At 37.7% G+C, this 17048-nt stretch overlaps 1 protein-coding gene across 3 annotated transcripts in view; it reads left to right on the forward strand.

The window, feature by feature from the left end:
• LOC126469710 (mucin-5AC-like) overlaps positions 1-17048 on the forward strand; it is a 193775-nt gene that overhangs the window by 9538 nt on the left and 167189 nt on the right. For 2 of the 3 annotated variants that reach the window (XR_007586049.1, XM_050096895.1), the window contains exons 1-2: positions 14168-14484; positions 14647-14706. Coding sequence is in view for 2 of the 3 variants with exons in the window: in XM_050096895.1 (XP_049952852.1) it covers positions 14397-14484; positions 14647-14706 (148 nt within the window). In the remaining variant the exon portion in view is untranslated. Of the gene's footprint in view, positions 1-14167; positions 14485-14646; positions 14707-17048 lie in introns of those variants that run through there. The other variant, XM_050096896.1, reaches the window with a different exon arrangement.

A 17048-nucleotide genomic window follows, 5' to 3' on the forward strand; every position in this document is an offset into this window, starting at 1 on the left:
AGTAGTGTGAGATAACATATAACTGACTTGTATTTTGATGATGAAGATGTAATATGAAATTAGATATTTTTATGTATAATAAAAGAAAAACACCAAAATTTGTGCTCAGTATAGCACTAAAAAAGGTATTGAGGAATTGTAAATTGATACATTTCGAAAAGATGGGCATCATATTGCATTTAAAGAATGTGTATGTTATTATACCAAAAAATACTATGAAGGTAATAAGAAAAATTTTAAAAAGTTACATATGAATTTTATAAATGTATTACTGAGTTTAAAGTTCTAGCTAAGAGCTTAAACCTTCAAGATTACTCCAGATTACATAAAAGTGGACTGATGCAGTTTGTTGGAAATAGCCATAATCACATACAGCGAACCTCAGTGATACAAAAGCTTTAGCTCGAAATCTCGCTATTAGAGGCTATATCAAATTAAAGAAATTAGAATTATTTTATTCACTTACATTGCAACCGTTTCCATTCCATAAAGAATTATTTCATAAGGCTATATCAAGAACAAATCGAGTACCTAACAAGAATTACTTTTCAAAACTGTTTGAGGAAGTAGAAATAGACGAACTATCAAAACAATATTCATTTGAAATTAAATAAATAAGATCAAAATGTTTGAGAAATTTAATGCATGGTCTGCTGACTACAAAATTGTGTTTAATGATGATCATGTTAATAAACTCAGTATCATTAATTTAAAAAAATTATATAACACAAGCACTTAGTTCCATGGTACAAGTAAATAAAAAGATAACTAACTAAGCTGAATGCAAAAGTCATAAATCCAAAAATAGTTTATCATGTTTCTATGGGACATACAGCATCAGCGAACAGTAAACAAACTGTTCAATTTCTGTGAAATTACATGAGAGATATATATAACATCTGATGAGTCTATTAATATAGGAAATACCTCATTTGCTATTAAAATGTTAATAATGCTCACAGGTGGTACAGGTTATAAAGTAATAAATTCAGCTGATGATAAAAAGACTAGAATAAGTACTACATGAATGAAAATTAATGATAATCTATGCTTCCCTTGAGTTATAACAGGGGTATTATATATTAGTGAAAAATAATCTTATCTAGAGGACAAATTCAGGCAGCAATCAAGATTGTAGCAGAGGGGATAAGTAAGATAAGTACAAATTACACAAAAAGAGTTAACTACCAAATTATGTAACCAATTAGGAGACAACAACAAAGAAGGATTTACTCTAGAAGATATTAAATATGTTGGAGAGAGAATATACGTCCATATATATATATATATATATATATATATATATATATATATATATATATATATATATAATGCACTTAGGATTTCCACGTAGTTATCTATTGTGGCACTGATAAAGCAATAAACTTATATATGTACAATAACTAAAGCCACTTTGATGTAACTGTGGGCGTGAGAGCTAACTTAGGATTGTCCTATTACTGTGACGATGAAGGTACATAAATTAAAGTCAAAGGACGTCAAAAATGTAGCAAAATTGGATGCGGCGCATACAAAAATTATTATGTTTTCGAGCATTCCAAATGCAATAACACAGTTACAGGTAAAAAATTTGAATCGTAATCTGCAGCTACATAGATACTCCATAAGCCCCCATACGGTGCGTGGCAGAGGGTACCCTGTACCACAACTAGTCATTTCCTTTCTTGTTCCACTCTCAAATAGAGTGAGGGAAAACGATTGTCTATATGCCTCTGTATGAGCCCTTATTTCTTGTATCTTATCTTCGTGGTCCTTATGCGCAATGCATGTTGGCGGCCGTAGAATTGTGTCCAGTCAGCTTCAAATATGAGCACTCTAGATTTACTCATCAGTGTTTCTCGCAAAGAATGTCGCCTTCCCTCCAGGGATTACCATTTGAGTTCCTGAATCATCTCTGTAACACTTATGTGTTGTTCAAACCTATCTTTAATAAATCTAGCTGTAAAGATACTGTTTAAATGAAAGTTATCTGCACTTACATTGCGAACTACATGTCGTTCGATTATGAGGATAAAAACAAATAAAAATACACATTACAAATATTATTATAGCTCACCATTTTAAATTTATTTCTAATAATCCTTTCTGTAAGTGGATGATATCTAATAAATATACAGGTTGGTCTATTGATCGTGACCAGGCCAAATATCTCACGAAATAAGCTTAAAACGAAAAAACTACACAGAACAAAACTTGTCTAGCTTGAAGGGGGAAACCAGATGGTGCTATGGTTGGCCCGCTAGATGGCGCTGCCATAGGCCAAACTGAAATCAACTGCATTTTTTAAATAGGAACCCCCATATTTTATTACATATTCGTGTAGTACGTAAAAAAGTACGAATGTTTTAGCTGGACCACGTTTTTCGCTATGTGATAGATGGCGCTGTGATAGTCACAAACATATGGCTCACAATTTTAGATGAACCGTTATTAACAGGTAGGTTTTTTAAGTTAAAATACAGTATGTAGGTACGTTTGAACATTTTATTTCGGTTGTTCCAATGTGATACATGTACCTTTATGAACTTATCATTTCTGAGAACACATGCTGTTACAGCATGATTACTTGTAAATGCGACATTAATGCAATAAATGCTCAAAATGATGTCCGGCAACCTCAATGCATTTGGCAATATGTGTAACGACATTCCTCTCAAGAGCGAGCAGTTCGCCTTCCGTAATGTTCGCACATGCATTGAGAATGCGCTGAAGCATGTTGTCAGGTGTTGTCGGTGGATCATGATAGCATATATCCTTCAACTTTTCCCACAGAAAGAAATCCGGGGACGTCAGATCCGGTGAATGGCGGGCCATGGTACCGTGCTTTGACGACCAATCCACCTATCATGAAAAATGATATTCAATACCGCTTCAACCACATGCGAGCTATGTGCCAAACATCCATCATATTGGGAGTACATCGCCATTCTGTGATGCAGTGAAACATCTTGTAGTAACATCAGTAGAACATTACGTAGGAAATCAGCATACATTGCACCATTTAGCTTGCCATCGATAAAATGGGGGCCAATTATCCTTCCTCCCATAATACCGCACCATACATTAACCCGCTAAGGTCACTGATGTTCCACTTGTCGCAGCCATTGTGGATTTTCCGTTGCCCAATAGTGCATATTATGCCGGTTTACGTTAAATGATATTCAATACCGCTTCAACCGCATGCGAGCTATGTGCCAGACATCCATCATGTTGGGAGTACATCGCCATTCTGTGATGCAGTGAAACATCTTGTAGTAACATCAGTAGAACATTACGTAGGAAATCAGCATACATTGCACCATTTAGCTTGCCATCGATAAAATGGGGGCCAATTATCCTTCCTCCCATAATACCGCACCATACATTAACCCGCTAAGGTCGCTGATGTTCCACTTGTCGCAGCCATCGTGGATTTTCCGTTGCTCAGTAGTGCATATTATGCCGGTTTACGTTACCGCTGTTGGTGAATGACGCTTCGTCGCAAAAGATCTGTCGTCCCGTAATTTCTTTTGTGCCCAGTAGCAGAACTGTACACGACGTTCAAAGTCGTCGCCGTGCAATTCCTGGTGCATAGAAATATCGTATGGGTGCAATCGATGATGTTGTAGCATTTTCAACACCGACGTTTTTGAGATTCCCGATTCTCGCGCAATTTGTCTGCTACTGATGAGCGGATTAGCCGCGACAGCAGCTAAAACACCTACTTGAGCATCATCATTTGTTGCAGGTCGTGGTTGACGTTTCACATGCGGCTGAACACTTCCTGTTTCCTTAAATAACTTAACTATCTGGCGAACGGTCCGGACACTTGGATGATGTCGTCCAGGATACCGAGCAGCATACATAGCACACGCCTGTTGGGCATTTTGGTCACAATAGCCATACATCAACACGATATCGACCTTTTCCGCAATTGGTAAACGGTCCATTTTAACACGGGTAATGTATCACGAAGAAAATACCGTTCACACTGGCGGAATGTTACGTGATACAACGTACTTATATATTTGTGACTATAACAGCGCCATCTATCACCAAGCGAATAAAGTGGTCCAACTAAAACATTCATGTTTCTTTATGTATTACACGAATATGTAATAAAAATGGGGGTTCCTATTTTTAAAAAACGCAGTTGATATCCGTTTGACCTATGGCAGTGCCATCTAGCGATCCAACCATAGCGTCATCTGGTTTCCCCCTTCAAGCTAGACAAGTTTCGTTCTTTGTAGTTTTTTCGTTTGATGCTTACTTCGTGTGATATTTGGCCCGGTCACTATCAATGGACCACCATGTATATAGATGATCATGCTAATGTTCATGATCCCTAATTCAATCTGAACCCTTGTGTCGAAAATACAATAAAACCATATACCAGCGACACAGGTATTAAACTATTGTTACTGGAGACAAAACTACTAGGCTAAAAAATTATAGGTAGCAGCAATTCCGTTGAAGTTTCTTTATTGTGAGACCTGCAGCATATATTACGTCACAGTAAGACATTATACAGAGCATTAGTAGACAGTATGCTGCTCGATATTGTAATCTAGTACAAAAGCTTATTTTGGCTTTACTGCCTCCGTCAGTACGTGTCGTGACTTTGTAGATGGACATATGTCATCTTTAAGTACATTTCATCCAACAATTAGTTTATTCATACTTCACATACGTCCATCTACGACACCAGGACATGTCCTAATGACGGCAATAAAGCCGAAATAAGCTTATATACTAAAATAAAGTATCAAGCAGCATACTGTCTACTAATTCTCTGCTTAACTTCGTACAAAGTGCATTTAACAGCTTCCCAGAAACGTTTGATTTGAATTAATTAAAGAAAGGCTATTTCCCATATTTGCTTAAACATAGGAAAATGAAAACTTCATAGGACATATTCCCGATATCAGATACTGTGGTGTTGACTCTATGACACAAAAAAGAAGAGAAATATTTCTCTGAGGGCATACTCAAAAAGCCAAAGAAACTAATGTATCCACTAAGAATGAGGAAGTTAATGAAAATTGTACCTCTGATGTAAATATGCAGAGAAGTTGTTTAGAATTAAGGAAACAATTTCTGGAGATAGTTAATGTAGATCCATTCTGCTATTTAACTATTTCTGGAGTTTGTACAGCTATACAGGGCGTTAAAGAAGTGATGGTCAATATTGAGAGATATGACAGGAATGATCATTCAAAACAAAAAAGTCAAGTAAACATCGGCTCTAAGGCGCATATCTTAAAATCTATGAGCAATTGTTGAACTTTGATACTGTGGAACAAATCTCTTCCACTGCAAGCTCTTTGCTTTCCATATTTTGGGAAGTGTTAGTATGGACCAAAATAAGAAAAAAGTCCAGTAAACATGTGCTTTAAATGCATACCTTAAGAGATATGAAGACTTGTTCATCTTCGCTACCTTGAAACACAACTTTTCTAATAAACAAGTGCTCATAACTTTTACAGTATGCATTTTAAAGCAGATGTTTAGTGGACATTTTTTGTTGTTGTGGTCCATATTACCCCTTTCCTCAAATATGGAAAGCAAATAGCTTGCAGTAGAAGACATTTGTTTCAGAGTGTTGAAGATCAAGAATTGCTGATAGCTCTTAAGGTATTCGTTTTAGAGTCCATGTTTACTTGGCGTTTTTGTTTTGAATGATCATTCCCGTCCCATCGTTGAATATTCATCATCACTTCTGAGACGCCTGTCGTGCGGGATTAGCTGAGCGTCTAAGGCGCTGCAGTCATTGACTGTGCGGCTGGTCCCGGCGGAAGTTAGAGTCCTCCTTTGGGCATGGGTGTATGTGTTTGTCCTTAGGATAGTTTAGGTTAGGTAATGTGTAAGCTTAGGGACTGATGACCTTAGCAGTTAAGTCCCATAAGATGTCACACACTCACTCTGAGACACCCAGTATATAGAATTAAATATTTACCTAATAGAAAACTGCAACATTGAATAAAGGACAAAACGAGAATGATATTAAGATTTTGATTAAACAGTTTAAACAATAACAATATTCAACACACTCTTGATAGAGAATGGGACACTGAGAAATAGCCCTGTGTTTTTAACCTCCAAGATTGCTAGGCATGAGCCTATCCAAATTTTTTCTTGTGGGGATATGTGAAGGAAAGTGTGATCATCTTCCCGTTATCTCATGATACAGAAGAACTGAAGAGCAGCGTAACAGCTCCCCTAACTTCTGTAGAAACAAATATATAAATATGAAACACCCTATACTTGTAAATCGTGTAGAAGGAGCATAATGCAGTGTGTGGTGCATTTTAAGAAGAAATTGCGTTATAAACGTGAGTGGTGATTGATTTTCAGTTGTGTGGTACCCTACTGCATACTGCTTTTGTTTGCGTCTTCAGTGGATATTACTGTGTACAGATGGTGAACACAGCGCTATACTGTACGTATAAATATATACACCGTTCAAAAAAAGTTTTGCATCACCTCAGTTCCGAAAGTTCCGGAACCTGTACAGAAAATTGGAATAGAGATCAACATAAACATCATTTCCACCCTTTTTATTGCACATGAAAGCCACATGTTGGATGTTGTGCCACCATACAGCGAGACGTTTGGAGGTGGTGATAATGATTTCTGTACACACCGGTACCTCTAATACCCAGGAGCACATTCTCCTGCAGTTATGCATGCTTGTATTCGTCGTGGCGTACTATACACAAGTTCATCAAGGCACTGTTTCTCCTGATTGTCCCAGTCTTCAATGGCGATTCTGCGTGGATCCCCCAGAGTGGTTGCTGGGTCTCGTTGTCCATAAACAGTCCTTTTAAATCTATCCCAGGCATGTCCAATAGGGTTCATGTCTCGAGAAAATGCTGGCCACTCCAGTTAAGGGATGTCGTTATGCTGAAGGAAGTCATTCACAAGATGTGCACGATGGGGGCGTTAATTGTCGTCCATGAAGACGAATGCCTAGCCAATATCCTGCCGATTGGTTGCACTATTGGTCGGAAGATGGCATTCACGTATCGTACAGCCATTATGGCGCCTTCCATGACCACCAGCGGCGTAAGTCGGCCCCACATAATACCACGACAAAACAGCAGGGAACCTCCACCTTCCTGCACTCGCTGGACAGTGTATCTAAGGCGTTCAGCCTGACTGTGTTGCCTCCAAACACGTGTCCAACGTTTGTCTGGTTGAAGGCATGTGTGACACTCATCAGTGAAGACAACGTGATGCCAATCCTGAGCGGTACATTGAACATGTTGGTGGGCCCATCTGTGCTTGTGGTTGCAAAGGTGGACCTCGCCATGGACGTCGGGAGTGAAATTCCGCGTCATGCAGCCTATTGCGCACAGTTTGAGTCGTAAAAAGACGGCCTGTGGCTACACGAAAAGCATTATTCAACATGGTGTCGTTGATGTCAGGGTTCGTCCGAGCGATAACCCATAGTTATCGCTCATCCACTGCAGTAGTAGAACTTGGGCGGCCTGAGCGAGGCATGTCATTTGTAGTGTACATTTTTGAACTGAAATTTAGAATTTTACTGCTGTTAACATCCTGTCCCTAGTAATACGTGGTTATTTTTGCTGTCTATAAGTGAGATTGATTCTGCGACCTTTCCGTAAACACTGCCGCAGTGCAGCATTGACATTGTCTTTTACTGATCTTACATATAAATGCTACTGTCTTTAATTAATAGAGATAATATTTTTCCCTGTCTAAGACCGGAACATATTCTTATTGGGCATTTCTGTACCATAAGAAACCAATATTTACATCCCACACATACTTTGCTCGCTAGTAGCTGCTTCCTAACCTTAGTGAATACCTGGCCTATTAGTGCGAGAATGGAGTGGGGGTAGGTCCTATAATTCTCCACCCATTAGCAGAGGTCGAGAAATGTGCATTCACAATTGTCACAGGATCAGTTCTTCGAGCTCCTCCCACAGCATTGTGCCACTCGATCTCCTCAACCTGTTCATCCGGCCTCTCACCACCAGAGGCTGTTCATTTGAAGGCAGTGGCAGTAAATCAGCAGAGAAATCCAGAATGAGATTTTCACTCTGCAGCGGAGTGTACACTGATATGAAACTTCCTGGCAGATTAAAACTGTGTGCCCGACAGAGACTCGAACTCGGGACCTTTGCCTTTCGCGGGCAAGTGCTCTACCAACTGAGCTACCGAAGCATGACTCACGCCCGGTACTCACAGCTTTACTTCTGCCAGTATCTCGTCTCCTACATTCCAAACTTTACAGAAGCTCTCCTGCGAACCTTGCAGAACTAGCACTCCTGAAAGAAAGGATATTGCGGAGACGTGGCTCACCCACAGCCTGGGGGATGTTTCCAGAATGAGATTTTCACTCTGCAGCGGAGTGTACGCTGATATGAAACTTCCTGGCAGATTAAAACTGTGTGCCCAACCGAGACTCGAACTCGGGACCTTTGCCTTTCGCCCGCGAAAGGTAAAGGTCCCGAGTTCGAGTCTCGGTCGGGCACACAGGAAGTTTCATATCAGCAGAGAAATATTTGACACGGTGTAATAAATTAATTAGTATTTTAAGAAGTACTTTGAGATAACGTATGCAAATATGATTTCATAGTGTCATACCAAACCTTTCACTTCAGTATTGAAGCAGGAGTTGTAATCTTTGAGAAAATAAAAGATCAAGAATAAATAGCTGGTAGATATGATTTTTATGTTTCGTTAGTGGGTTGGTTTGAAAGAGAGAACGAAAAGTGTGACATAAGGAAGTGTTGGGATGGAAAATAAATGTTACTTGGGTTTATAATGCACTATTCTAAGTAGTTCCAGCATGTTCTTTGGATGTTATAGAACAGTTTTCTGATATTATGGAGAGCAGACTGAACGATTTGTGCTGCCACAGATTATTAAATCACCGAATGCTACTAACAGATAATGTAAATTACAGATTGTGCAGTTTTCTGAAACATGAGCGTATTTAATTATGGCCACAAAACGGGGTTGATCCAGTCTTGATAAGAAACAGCTAAAATTAAGGGAAAAAGACTCCTTAAATGTTAGACTACCTCAGACTCAGAAAAGGAAACCATATCCAGAAGTTAAAGAAAATATATTTTGGCCTTGTCTGTATTATGTAATCTTTTACAGCTATACCATAGCTCCTTTATAGCTGAAGCACCAATTCAACCTTTGTTTAAAGGTGAGGATGGGAGGAATAAATTGACATAGTTCGAGATATTCTTTTGTCTTCACTGGGAAAGAATGGGAAAAAACAATTTTGGAATTTTTAATGAGACTGTTAGTTAGATACAAATATGTCCTGTTTATCGTGTACACTGTAATACGAGGCATGTCCAGCAAGTAAGTACCATTTTGATAAAATCTCATAAAAACAAGTTTTTCAAATGAACATTTATTTTTACAAGTTCTTAAACTGGTTTTCTACATAATTGTTCACATTGTTCAGACATTTATCATAGCGGAAAACCAATGTATCTATTCCCTTTTCATAGAAAAATGCTGCCAGTGAAAATAGCCACTGCTGAACGCCATTTTTTGAGTCGTCATCGCTGTCAAAGTACTTTCCCTCAAAATCACACTTCCAGTTGAAGAACAAGTGATAACCGAAGGTGTGAGATTGGGACTGTACGGTGGGCGATCGAAGTGCTCCTAACCGAAGTGTGGAATAAGGTTTTGAGTGACACCAACAGTATCGTACCGTGTTGATGGTTTCACCTCTAGGCAGAGATTGGATTAGATTAGATTAGTTTTTCGTTTCATAGATCTGTGTTGAGGAGATCCTCGTGGATGTGGAACATGTCACTTTTTTTTTAAAGCTGAAATAACAATACTACTAGTATGAATATATACAATACATCATTTGTTTCTGTTAAAAAATTCGTCAATGGAGTAGAAGGAGTTGGCCACTAGTAAGTCTTTCAGGCTCCTTTTAAACTGATCTTTATTTGTAACTAAATTTTTTATGTTTGCTGGCAAATTATTGAAGATGAGTGTTCCTGACTAGTGAACCCCTTTTTGAACTAAAGTAAGTGCTTTTAAGTCCTTGTGCAGTTCATTTTTGTTCCTGGTATTGTATGTATGAACTGAGCTGTTTGTTGGAAAAAGAGCTATATTATTTAGGACAAATTTCATTAAGGAGTAAATACACTGAGAGGCAGTAGTTAGTACACCCAGTTCTTTGAAGAGGTTTCTACAGGAAGCCCGTGAATTTACTCCACAAATAATACGTATTACACGCTTTTGGACTCTGAAAACTTTTGTTTGAATTGAATAGATACCCCAAAATATTATACCATATGACATTATTGAGTGAAAGTTTTTCACTTTTATGTCGCCTATGTCTGCTAACACTCGAATTGCAAATACAGATTTGTTAAGGCGTTTCTGCAGTTCTGTGGTGTGCTCCTCCCAACTCAATTTATTATCAAGTTGTAATCCCAGGAATTTAAGACTGTCAACCTCTTCTATCTGCTCTTCTTTGTACTTTATGCATATGCTGGGTGGAAACCTCTTACAGGTTCTGAATTGCATATAGTGAGTCTTTTCGAAGTTTAATGTCAGGGAGTTGGCTTTAAACCATTTATTAATATCCATGAAAATATCATTAGCAGATCTTTCTAGAACTACACTTCACATACTATTTATTGCAATACTTGTGTCATTTGCAAACCCAACAAACTCTGCTTCCGGTAGTGTAACTGATGAGAGATCATTAATGTACACAAGAAAAAGCAATGGCCCTAAGATGGATCCTTGTGGGACACCACATGTAATTTCTTCCCATTCTGATGATGACTGATGACTTAATTCACTTGTCCCTTGCACTGACACCCTTTGTTTTCTGTTAGCGAGGTATGACTTGAACCATTTTGCAACACTGCCCGTGACACCTAGAATTCTAATTTATTTAAAAGGATGTTGTGGTTCACACAATCGAATGCCTTTGACAAATCACAGAAAATACCTGCTGCTTGTAAATTGTTATTTAATGAATTAAGTGGATTTTCACTGTAGGTGTAAATAGCCTTCTCGATATCAGAACCCTTCAGAAATCCAAACTGTGTTCTTGATAATATGTTATTTGTGGTCAGATGGTTGAGCAGCTGCCCGTACATTACTTTTTCTAAAATTTTTGAGAATGCTCGCAAAAGTGAAATCGGTCTGTATTTTGATGGTATCTCTTTATCCCCTTTCCTGAATTGAGGCTTAACATCTGCATATTTTAGCCAGTCAGGAAATGGCCCAGTTATAATTGACTGGTTACACAAGTAACTTAGAATTGTACTAAACTCACAAGAACATGCCTTAATTAACTTTGTTGATATTGCATCGTAACCACTAGAATGCTTTGTTTTTAAAGATTTTATTATGGAAGTTATTTCTTTTGGTGAAGTGAGTGATATATTCATGTACCTGAAGCTATTTGTAAAGGCTAGTTTCAGATATTCAAGGGCATTATTTACTGATCCTGACAATCCCATTCTATCAGTAACGGATATAAAGTACTTGTTAAATAGATTTGCCACACAATGCCCATCAGTTACTAATGTGTCATCTACCCTTAGTGCTATTTGCTCCTGTTCCTTTCTGGTTCTACCAGTCTCCTCATTCACTATATCCAATATTGTTTTTATTTTGTTCCCTGTCATTGCTATCTTCTTCTCGTAGTGCATCTGTTTAGATGTCTGAATTACTTTTTTTAAAAATATTTTACAGTAGCTAAATCATCAGCATTGGAGCTAGTCTTGGTCGACAGATACATTTTCCTCTTTGTCTTACAGGAAATCTTTATTCCTTGTGTGATCCATGGTTTTATTATAGACTTCTGTTTAATTTGAGTAACTTTTAGAGGAAAACAGTTTTCAAACATGGTACTTACATAGTTCATGAATGTGTTATATTTTTCATTCATGTCATGAGCATTATAAACATCTTTCCAATTCATATCTTTGAGCAGTTTTCTAAAACACTCAATTTTTGGTTGATTGAATACTCTCCTGTACTCAGATTTAGCAGTCTTGATAATCTGCTTAGAATTTACATCTAAAACAAGGAGCTGCATGTCATGATCTGATAGTCCATTTATTACAGGTTTTATGATATGATTTTGTTCCTTTGATTTGTCTATAAAAATGTTATCAATGGCTGTCCTTGAGGATTTAGTGATCCTAGTTGGAAAGTTTACAGTGTGAGTTAGATTGAAAGACAACATTACTAACTGCAGTGAATGTTTACTGGATGAGTGCATTAGAAAATCTGTATTAAAGTCACCAGCAATTAAAATTTCTTTGTTTCTTCCTGTTAAATAACCCAACAGAGCTTCTAGATGATTTATGAATAGATTATAATTTCCTGCAGGTGCTCGGTAAATAGTTAATATGATATAGGATCTGTTATGGAACTCTAGTTCTGTTGCACATGCTTCTAGGTGCTGCTCTAAACAGAATTTATTAATGTCAATGTTCTTGAATTTATGGCAGTTTTTAATAAATGTGGCAACTATTCCTCCATCCATATCTACTCTGCAGAAGTAGGAAGCTAGATTAAATCCTGAAATGTCTAACATATCTATACCAGTGGTCACTTGATGTTCAGAGAGGCAGATTATGTCAATTTGGTTAGATGAATTCATTTCATCGATACAAATGAGTAGTTCATCAACTTTATTTCTGAGTCCCGGAATGTTCTAGTGTAATAATGATAACTGATACTGCATACTAATGGGATTATAACTACTTTGGTGAAGATGAACTGGCAGTTTCTGATTACTTTCTGTTAAACATTGTTTAAATGGAGGCTGTATGCTAAAATCTTACTCCTGTTCATCTGTTTTCTCAAACTGAGTGTCTCTGCCAATCTCTCTTAAAACTCGTTTTCTATCCACCTTCCCTATCCTAAAACAGAAATCCCTCTGACACCAGTGACCACTGGTATTTTACCACTTGTGACAGTGCCCCCCCCCCCCCCCCTTAAGTTATCTGCAATCAACCCAGACAGTTTTCCCTTCCCTTTCCTATTGAGGTGAAGGCCATGCCTAGTGTAGTCCCACCTATTGATAGCATCCACAGGAATCAAACCAATATGAGACCCTATATCTGTCCTAAGCAGCCACTCCAACTCCAAGTTCACCCTCCCTACAGAAGAGTTCAAATGAGGCCGATCATGGCGTCTCAACACAGACACAAATCCCACACTCGTATGCTTCGTTGTTGATGCTATCTTCACCAGGTCACTCTCTATGGAATATTGATAGTCTCTGTCAGTGCTATTTCCCGGACCACCCACTATAACCACGGCATCCTCCTTCGTGAAATCCTTGCATAAAGAACCTATATCCTCTGTTACCTGATCCAGATCTGCACTAGGCTTGAAAAAGTTTGTGAACTGGTACTCTGGACCTAGATTTTCCTGCAGTAGTTGGCCAACACCTCTACCATGGAACTACCTAACAACAGAACTTTCTTTCTCTGTACAAATTTCCCTACCTTTTTCAAGTCCTTGAAAGCTTGTTGTGCCCCTTCTACAGTTTCAGCTACATGAGGCTCATCCGATTCTGGCTGAGGCAACAACTCAAATCTATTTTCAAGATTTATCACAAAGCTGTCTGATGCTCTCCTTTGCCTGTTCCCCCTTTTACCTGTTGCCACTTCCCACTTCCCAGGAACTCAACAAGCACAAACCGATGCAAGAAAAGATGTTCAGCTGTGGCTGTCTTCACTGACGACATCTTTCTGTGAAGAGGGCATAGAAAAGTTGGTTACCCGCTATGAAAAATCTCCGAACTATGTTGATAACTACGTAGAAAATAGTATAAGAAATGCTCTTCATTGTAAAAATAAATTTTGGTTTGAAAAGACGTTTTTTACGTTTTTTTTTCCCAAACGGGACTTTCTCACTGGGCATGTATGTTATGTGGTAGATCGTCATACTTGATGTAAATAAGCTTTAAAGCTCTGACACGCAAAAAAATATTACTCCCGTCAATAATGTCTGTGACTTTCTTCATTAAATGGCACAGACGAAACTGTAAGAATATTTCCATAATTTCATGGAGGTACGTCATACGCCCATGCATAATTTACTAATTTCTGAGCATCTGTGACCATGCTTTCTGTACTTTCTTTATATCAAGAAGGCAACGATATTTTCATCACATGTACTCCGTGACTGGAGAACAGATGAAATTTGTTGTTCCGCTTTGGAAGTTCCTTTTTAGCTATGAATAAATAATCAGTTTCACGTTTGACACTATCTCCTGATTGTTATTAATAAGTGTGAAATGTAAGATAGTAAATAATGTCATGCTTGCCAGTCTTTGTATTGCTTTTGGAAATTAAAGGTACAAACGTCAAACACTGACGTCACAGTAAGCAACTACTGCTGTGAAAATGGCTACCGAGGAAAGTCCGTTTGGTGCTTTTCTCGAGAAATCATGGACAGAATGGTACGAACACATTAAGGATGGACAAGTTTCGAGTAAGTTGAATAACCCTAGTGCTGACTGACGTATATAGGCAAAAATAACTGTTTGGGAATGTGTCTATAAGAAGTGCGCTTAGAAGACAGATCGGTAGTAGTAATGCAGTGTGTTGAGACCTTGTTTACGTTTATTTAACATCATTAAAAATGTTGTCGCAGGTGATGAGGAAGAAACTCCTTCAAGACCATCAGGAGACTGTATGCGGCTTCCGAAGGAAGGTAATGCTACTAATTTTGTCTGTTCAGTGTGTGTTGTAACAGGTTGTGCTTTGACATAGTGTGTTAACTTGTGCTCCATAACTAATGATCCGCCCATTGTGTTTGTTTATTGTTCTGTTGGGTAATACCAAGTGTGGTGGGAAGTAATTTATATTAAAATCAACGATTCGGTGAATGTCACTGGAGGAAGTAGGAACTCGAAATTTGTTATTTACAGTACCTGAAAGTTTTAGCATCAGTTTGGGTGTAACAGAGTCCGAGGGATGATTAATGTATTTTACTGTTCTGAAGCCAGAAGTATTGTATGTGCCTTGATAGTATTTCTTTCTGTGTAGCTTTCTGTCGGTTAACTGCTTCAGGCAAAGATTACGAGTCACCTATTTTGAGTGCGCTTTGGGCATTTTATGTAATGCAGGACAGTAATATCAGTTTTGGTACAGGTTTCGTTAATTTAAAAGTGACATGTTTGAACCATTTAATTCTAAATAGGCCGTATTTTCATCGAAATTTTTTTTTTTTTGAGTTTCGTGCAATTCAATTATGTGTACGGCGTCAGCCGAAGGTGTTTAATGTTTAAATTGAGAAATTATTTCTTGGTGTTGTAGATTATCAGCATATGTTTGTATTGAGCCGTGGAAAAGATGTGTGTAGAAAATAACTGTGTAGGGGGGGAGGGGAGGGAGGAGGGGGTGATTGACATTGTTTGTGGGAGTAACTTAAGCAGTTTGTTTCTCATTTCTGAGAGCTGTAAGATTTAGCCCATGGTTAGTTTTGAAATTGGTTTTACAAATGTGAGACAGTTTTGTTTCATTATGTCATTTGCAGTTCTAAAATTTGTACTTCTGTTGCAGTCCAAATAAATTTATGTATGTATGTGTGGTGATGTAAATGTTAACTGTGTGAATGACTGCCAATGCAAAGTTTTTCGAAGTTTAATGCATTATTGATATGATGAAAGTAAAGTGTTTGGTGTGAATAGATGGTTCATGTTAGTAGTGTTGGTGTTAGTAGTGTTTAAAGTTAAAATATGAAGAGGTGTTGTGCATGGTTTTTTAGTGTATTGGGTATGTATTCTAAATGTGTGTTTCTGCTGCCAATTTTGTAATTTGATGGCCAGTGTTCTGCTGCAAATTTGTAATCATGTTACAGTTATTTGTGCTACTGGAATTATGCCAAAGTGTTATTCTAACATCCCTCCTACATGCTTATAAGAAGAGTGTTTTTTTCTGTTATGATATTTGTTATGTCATGTGATGTGGAATGTTTAGCACATATACTAGATACGCATAATGGTGCTAGTTGTGAAACTTTGTCATTCTAAATTGATAATGGCCTGAGAAAAGTCAGCAGTGCTGGGATATGTTAAATGATAATGTCTTGTAAAATAGGCCTATAACTACCATACAACAATCCTTTTCAGAATCCTTTTAGTATAAACTATTTATCTGTTCTTGGGGCTAAAATATGGGAAACAGATGGTTGTTTAAGATGTGGGTAAAGTGAACTAAAGACCTTACTTGAAGCAGAGGATAGCCTTAGGACATCTAGAGTAATCCTTATGAGAGTGATGTTTGGAGCGGTCAAGTTATATAATAACTGTATGTGTTTTCTTGGGGTTGAAGCTCTTTTCTTCCGTGTTTGCTTTAACAATATGTATGTTTTTAGATAGTGTCTGCCTTTAGCAAAACACATTTTCTCTTTTTTAACCCAAACATGTTCCACTGCAGTTGCAGCATCTTCAGTGGGCCTTTATTTTCCATCTTTTAAAGATAAAGGGTGTTCTTTGCTGTTTGTATACACGTAGCTATTAGTTTCTTAATTGTAATTTCATATATTTTAAAACAGATTACAAATTCATACCTTTTTACCACATGGTGTGGTTTTTCTGATGTGTTGTGTTTCTACAGTGACCATTGTTTTGCACAGTTTGTCATCTGCAACCATTTATCCCATGACAAACTATGCACTGTAGAAACACAACACATCAGAAAAACCACAATATGTGGTAAAAAGGCATGAATTCATAATTTATGTATTTTTTCAAATATCTGTAACTACAATTAAAAAACTAATAACTACATGTATACAAACAGCAAAGAACATTCTTTAACAGATGGAAAATAAAAAGCCCACTGAAGATGCTGCAACTGCAGTGAAACATGTTTGGGTTAAAAAACAAATGTGTTTTGCTAAAGGCGGACTCTATTCAAAAACATACATATTGTTTGTTTCCCTATCAGTATTGGAAGAAAAGGCTGCTCGGTGGATGCTGGGTTGTTCATGCAAATAAATTGTTCGGCACATATTGACCCATTTCTATGGCCTCCATCCTATGGCAGTAA

The sequence above is a fragment of the Schistocerca serialis genome, chromosome 3 (genome assembly GCF_023864345.2).
Source record: "Schistocerca serialis cubense isolate TAMUIC-IGC-003099 chromosome 3, iqSchSeri2.2, whole genome shotgun sequence".
NCBI classification, from domain to species: Eukaryota; Metazoa; Arthropoda; class Insecta; order Orthoptera; family Acrididae; genus Schistocerca; species Schistocerca serialis.